Below are 6,804 nucleotides of genomic sequence, written 5' to 3' on the forward strand. Positions count from 1 at the left end.
TTAAAAGCTTCATAAAGTCACATTCTTTGCCAAGATTCAACTTCTGTTCTTGACTCCTTATATTTGAGCAGTTGGTTCACCATTTTTGGGCTCTGTGTTATATATTTTTTCTCCTGAGAACAATAGTTAATTCTTGTCCTTATTAATTTTTTCTCTTGAGAATGATGTTCTATTGGCATTATATAATATCTCAAGTAACTTATTTGGGTGCAGAATAATTTTGAAAAAAAGAAACAAGAACTGTCAGCTTCTCAAAGTGCATCAACTGAGGTAGGAGACACTAATTCAGCAAGCCAATTAAGTGAAATGGATATTTGGGTGCAATCTGTTGGTGGAAAGAAAAAAGGAAGGGTTGCAGGACTTGGTTCTTTGGGTCGATCTGTAAAAGCACTTAAGCATTCAACATCTACTTTACAAGGAGAAATTGATGAGATAATTAAATCTCAGATGCATGCTTCCAATGCTGACTTATATGCTCAGTTGCAAGAAGTGCAGCGCAAAAATAAAAAGATGAGGAAAGGATTAGACTTATTGAAGAAGTATGTGAATTTCAATGCATCATCTTCAAATGAGTTGTCATCTCAAGAAGACAATCAAGAATCTGAGAATGAAAGTGACGATGACTCCGATAATGTGAATGAAAGTGGTTCTAACCCTAGTAACGCGAATTAAAGTGACTATAATCATGATTGAGATGTTCATTAGACTATTAAGTTTCACATTTGAGATATTTTGGTTTTTGATTAAGGATTATATGATATTACATTAACATTATGAATTATGTTTTTTTTGTTATAATTATATTAGATGTGTTGAATAATTATGATTATGATAATATAGTTGAGTTGTAAGAATATAAGTTAGAATAAATAAAAAACAACATCTTGAAAATGCATAGATTACTTGCAAATTTTTATGAGAAAATATGTTCAAACGCGTCAATTTTATATGGTAATTTCCTTGTAAAAAACAATTACATGGGGATTTTCTTACCAATATTACATACGAATTTTCCTACGAAAATATCACTTATGGATTTTCTTGGGGAATCAAATATTTCCTTTGTTCATTGGAAATCTTACATAGTGATTTACTTGCGAATTATTATTTGGAAACTTTGCTGGGGTTTTACATGCAACATTTTTATGGGAATTTTCTTGCGAAAATGTGCTCCTGTGGATTTTACTTGGGTATTCACAAGAAAATCCTTTTCGACCATAATTTTTCACCTCAAAATTTCCTACGGACTTACTTAAGGATTTTCATGGGGAATTACATGCGGATTTCTTCCTACAAAAATTCCCAAGAAAAATCCATTTTTTTACAAATTTTTACCAAAATATTATTGCGAATTTTTTGAGATGTTTCGCGGATAAATCCCAAGTAAGTTACATGGGGATACAAAATCCCCTGGTAATTTACCTGGGGATATTTTAATTCCCAGGTAATAATTACCTACTGAGGTTTTTCCAACGGATTTATTTCGGTAGGAAATTCTGCAGAAAATCAAAGTACCTGCGGATTTTTTTATCTTATCCCTTGAAAAATCCCCATGTAATCTGCACTTTTCTTGTAGTGTTCAGTTTTTATTTTTACATGAAAGAGTGGCTAATTTTTGCTTACTTTTAAGTGTGGCTAATTTTCAAATAGCAGTTATAAATTAGGCTATTTCCAATTTTTTCGCAACTATATAGTTTGTACGAGCAATCATAGCATAGTAACCTGAATTCGGGGAAGTGCACAGTTAGCCACTAATTAGAGATGTCTTTACTTTTTAGCCACTGTTTAAAATATTTTTACTCTTTAGCCAGTGCTTGATAAATTTTTACCGGCCCGAACGAAAATACCCCTATGCTAGACATGGGTGCTGTGTAAATATTAAGGACATGGTGTCCTTAACTTCATAAATGCAGTGCAAATATTAAGGAAAAAATATCCCGTATTTGCACCTTGCGTTGTTAAATATTAGGACACCATGTCCTTAACTTCATTGTGCAGTGTAAATATTAAGGACATGACGTCCTTAACTCCATGATTATAGTGTAAATATTAAGGATATAATGTCCTTAACTTGTATTTGCACCTTCTGTTGTTAACTTTAGGACCTCATGTCCTTAACTTCATATGTGAAGTGTAAATGTTAAGGACATGGTGTTCTTAACTTCATGTGTACCGTGTAAATGTTAAAGGTAGTGTCATTAACTTTATGAGTATTGTGTAAATATTAAGGACATGGCGTCCTTAACTTCATGAACGTTGTGTAAATATTGAGGACAAAGTGTCCTGTATTTGCACCTTCCGTTGGTAAACTTTAGGACATCATGTCCTTAACTTCATATGTGCAGTGTAAATGTTAAGGACATGGCGTCCTTAAGTTCATGCGTTCAGCGTAAATGTTAAGGACATAATGTCTTTAACTTGTATTTGCACCTTATGTTGTTATACTTTAGGACATCATGTCCTTAATTTTATATGTGCAGTATAAGAGTTAAGGACATGGTGTGCTTAACTTCATATGTGCAGTGCAAATGTTAAGGACATAGTGTCCTTAACTTTATGAGTGTTGTGTAAATATTAAGGACATAGTGTCACATTAATCATAGTATAAGACTCACGGGCATGCTTGACACCTACGTATAGATACTCGTCACCATGTCTATACGTCGTACTCAACAATTAACACATAGTAAATAGGACACAACTCCTAATCCCTCAAGCTAAGGTTAGACCAAACACCTACCTCGGTGCCACGAACATAATTCAAGTCTCAACTACCGCTTTACCTCTTATTTTCACCACCAACTCGCTTGTATCTAGCCACAATTTAATTAATACCATTAATAAATGCTAAATGAATCAATTCTAATGCATGAAAATGGGTTTTCAAATGTTTTTCCCAAAAAGTCAAAAATCGGCCCTCGGGACCGCTTGGTCCAAACACAAAATTCGGACCAAAATCCGATTACCCATTCACCCCCGAGCCCGGATATATAATTGGTTTTGGAATTCGACCTCAATTTGAGGTCTAAATCCCCAAATTTCAATGTTCTTAGGTTTTACCCAAATTTCCCAATTCCACCATGAAAACCCTAGATTCTAGGATGAAATCTTGTAAAAAGAAGTTAAGAAGTGAAAGAAATGAGTTTAAATCACTTACACGTGTTTTGGGGAAGAAAGAGTGTTCGAAAAATCGCCCCTTATGTTTTAGGTTTCTGAAAATGGAAAAATAGCTGAAAGGTCCCGTTTATATACTCTTCTCAGACCCTCACTGACCGCATAAAAAGGATTGCAGCCGCGGAGCTCCACCCCGGACCGCAAAATATCTAGCGCGGCCGCGAAGGCTTGGCCTTACTCACCGCGGACCGCATAAATCCCACCGTGGTCGCGAGAAATCACTGCGGACCGCAAAGCCGGGTTCAGAGACCTGCAACTTCTCTGAACCTGCAACAGTTATTTTCTAAGGCTAAATGCACTCTGTGGCCTATCCAAAACTCACCTGAGCCCTCGGGGCTCCAAACCAAACATGCACGCAAGTCCAAAAGCATCATACGGACTTGCTTGTGCGGTCAAATCATCAAAATAACATCAATAACCATGAATTTAGCATCAAAATCAAAGAAAAATCTCATGAATTCTTAAGTTCAAATTTTAACAACCGATGGTCCGATTCACATCATTTCAAGTCCATTTCTTACCAAATTTTACAGGCTCAACTCAAATCACATATAAGACCTGTACCGGATCCGGAACCAAAATACGGGCCCGATACCATCAAATTCAATTACATTCAAATTTCCAAAACTCTAAAAATTTTAGTTAAACAATTTTCTTCAAAAATTCATTTCTCGGGCTGGGGACCTCGGAATTCGATTCCGGGCATACGCCCAAGTCCCATATTTTCTTACGGACCCTCCGAGACCATCAAATTACGGGTCCGGGTCCGTTTACACAAAATGTTGACCGAAGTCAACCTAAATTCATTTTAAAAGCAAAACTCATCATTTTTCATAGATTTTTACATAATGGCTTTCAGGATACACGCCCGGACTGCGCACGCAAATCGAGGTGAGACAAAAAGGTAGTTTTAAGGCCTTGGAACACAGAGTTTATTTTCAAAACAAGTGATGACCGTTTGGGTCATCACATCCTCCACCTCTAAAACAACCGTTCGTCCTCGAACGGACATAAGAAGGAAGTACCTGAGTCGGAGAAAAGATGGGGATATCGGCTCCGCATATCAAACTCAGACTCCCAGGTCGATGCCTCAGCAGGCTGACCTCTCAACTAAACACGAACAGAAGGGAAACTCTTCGATCTCAACTTACGAACCTGCCGGTCTAGAATAGCTACCGGCTCCTCCTCATAGGACAAGTCCTTGTCCAACTGGGCAGTGCTGAAATCTAACACGTGGGAAGGATCGCCGTGATACTTCCGAAGCATGGACACGTGAAACACTGGATGCACGGCTGATAAGCTCGGCGGCAATGCAAGTTTATAAGCCACCTCCCCCACTCGATCAAGAATCTTAAACGGGCCAATGAACCTAGGGCTAAGCTTGCCCTTCTTTCCAAATCTCATCACGCCCTTCATAGGCGACACCAGAAGCAACACCCGCTCGCCGACCATGAATGCCACATCACGAACCTTACGGTCGGCATAACTCTTTTGCCTGGATTGAGATGTATGAAGCCTATCCTGAATGATCCTGACCTTGTCCAAGGCATCCTGTACTGGATCCGTACCCAACAACTGAGCCTCTCCCGGCTCAAACCACCCAACTGGCGACCGACAACGCCTACCATATAAAGCCTCATAGGGAGCCATCTGAATGCTCGACCGGTAACTGTTGTTGTAGGCAAACTCCGCTAAAGGCAAAAACTGATCCCGCGAGCCTCCAAAGTCAATAACGCAAGCCCGGAGCATGTCCTCCAAAATCTGAATAGTACGCTCGGACTACCCGTCCGTCTGAGGATGAAATGCTGTGCTCAACTCAACCCGTGTGCCCAACTCACGGTGAACTGCCCTCCAGAAATGCGAGGTAAACTACGTACCTCGGTCCGAAATGATAGACACGGGCACACCATGAAGGCGAACAATCTCCCGGATATAGATCTCAACTAACCTCTCAGAAGAATAGGAGATTGCCATAGGAATGAAATGCGTTGACTTGGTCAGTCTATCAACAATAACCCACACTGTATCAAACTTCCTCTGAGTTCGTGGGAGTCCAATAACAAAGTCCATAGTGATATGCTCCCACTTCCACTCAGGAATATCAATCTTCTGGAACAAACCACCAGGTCTCTGATGCTCGTACTTTACCTGCTGACAATTCAAACACCAAGCCACATATGCAACAATATCCTTCTTCATCTTCCTCCACCAATAATGCTGCCACAAATCCTGATACATCTTAGCGGCGCCCCGATGAATAGAGTACCAGGAACTATGGTCCTCCTCTAAAATCAACTCTCGAAGTCCATCCACATTAGGCACACAAACTCGACCTTGTAGCCTCAAAACTCCATCATCTCCAACTGTAACCTACTTGGCACCTCGGTGCCGCACTGTCTCCCTGAGAACACACAAATGAGGATCATCGTACTACCGATCTCGGATGCGCTCAAATAATGAAGAGCGAGCGACTGTACAAGCTAACACACGGCAGGGCTTAGACACATCCAACCTTACGAACTGATTGGCCAAAGCCCGAACATTCAAAGCAAGCGGCCTCTCACCGACCGGAATATACACAAGACTACCCATACTGGCTGACTTCCCACTCAAAGCATCGGCCACCACATTGGCCTTTCCCGGATGATATAAGATGGTGATATCATAGTCCTTTAGTAGCTCCAACCACCTTCTCTGCCTCAAATTTAGCTCCTTCTGCTTGAACAAATACTGTAGACTCTTGTGATCCGTGAACACCTCGCATGACACGCCATACAGATAATGCCTCCAAATCTTCAACACGTGAACAATGGCTGCTAACTCCAAATCATGAACCGGATAGTTCTTCTCATGAATCTTCAACTGCCGCGAAGCATAAGCAATGACCTTGCCATCCTGCATCAACACCGCACCAAGTCCAATACGAGATGCGTCACAATAAACTGTATATGGCCCTGAACCTATGGGCAAAACCAACACTGGCGCCGTAGTCAAAGCTGTCTTGAGCTTTTGAAAGCTCGCCTCACACTCGTCCGACCACCTGAATTGGGCACCCTTCTGGTCAACCTGGTCATAGGGGATGCTATTGATGAAAACCCCTCCATAAACCGACGATAAAAGCCTGCCAAACCCAAGAAACTTCGGATCTCTATAGCTGATGCGGGTCTAGGCCAGTTCTTGAGTGCCTCTATCTTCTTCGGATCCACCTGAATACCCTCTGCTGAAACAACGTGACCCAAGAATGCAACTGAACTCAACCAGAACTCACATTTCAAAAACTTAGCATACAACTGACTATCTTTCAAAGTCTGAAGAACCACTCTCAAATGCTGCTCATGCTCCTCCCGGCTGCGGGAATAAATCAAAATATCATCAATGAAGATGATCACAAAGGAATCCAAATAAGGCCTGAAAACTTGGTTCATCAAATCCATGAAAGCTGCTAGGGCATTTGTAAATTCGAATGACATCACCAAGAACTCATAATGCTCGTACCGAGTGCGGAAAGCTGTCTTAGGGACATCGGATGCCCTAATCTTCAACTGATGGTAACCAAATCTCAAGTCGATCTTATAAAACACTTGGGCACCCTGAAGCTGGTCAAACAAATCATCAATACGCGGCAATGGG

General features: G+C 40.7%; 1 protein-coding gene across 1 annotated transcript; it reads left to right on the forward strand.

Annotated features, from left to right (window-relative positions):
- The first annotated feature begins 278 nt into the window (after nucleotides 1-278).
- On the forward strand, nucleotides 279-672 carry LOC109211525. Its single transcript, XM_019375065.1, has one exon. It carries the CDS (start codon nucleotides 307-309, stop codon nucleotides 670-672), a length of 366 nt encoding a protein of 121 aa, XP_019230610.1. The 5' UTR covers nucleotides 279-306.
- The last annotated feature ends 6,132 nt before the right edge of the window (nucleotides 673-6,804 follow it).

This window comes from Nicotiana attenuata, unplaced genomic scaffold (genome assembly GCF_001879085.1).
Source record: "Nicotiana attenuata strain UT unplaced genomic scaffold, NIATTr2, whole genome shotgun sequence".
NCBI lineage: Eukaryota > Viridiplantae > Streptophyta > Magnoliopsida > Solanales > Solanaceae > Nicotiana > Nicotiana attenuata.

What these genes read in the sequence shown, in the direction of transcription:
- LOC109211525 (XM_019375065.1), top strand. Translation starts at nt 307, where the DNA reads ATGGATATTTGGGTGCAATCTGTTGGTGGAAAGAAAAAAGGAAGGGTT.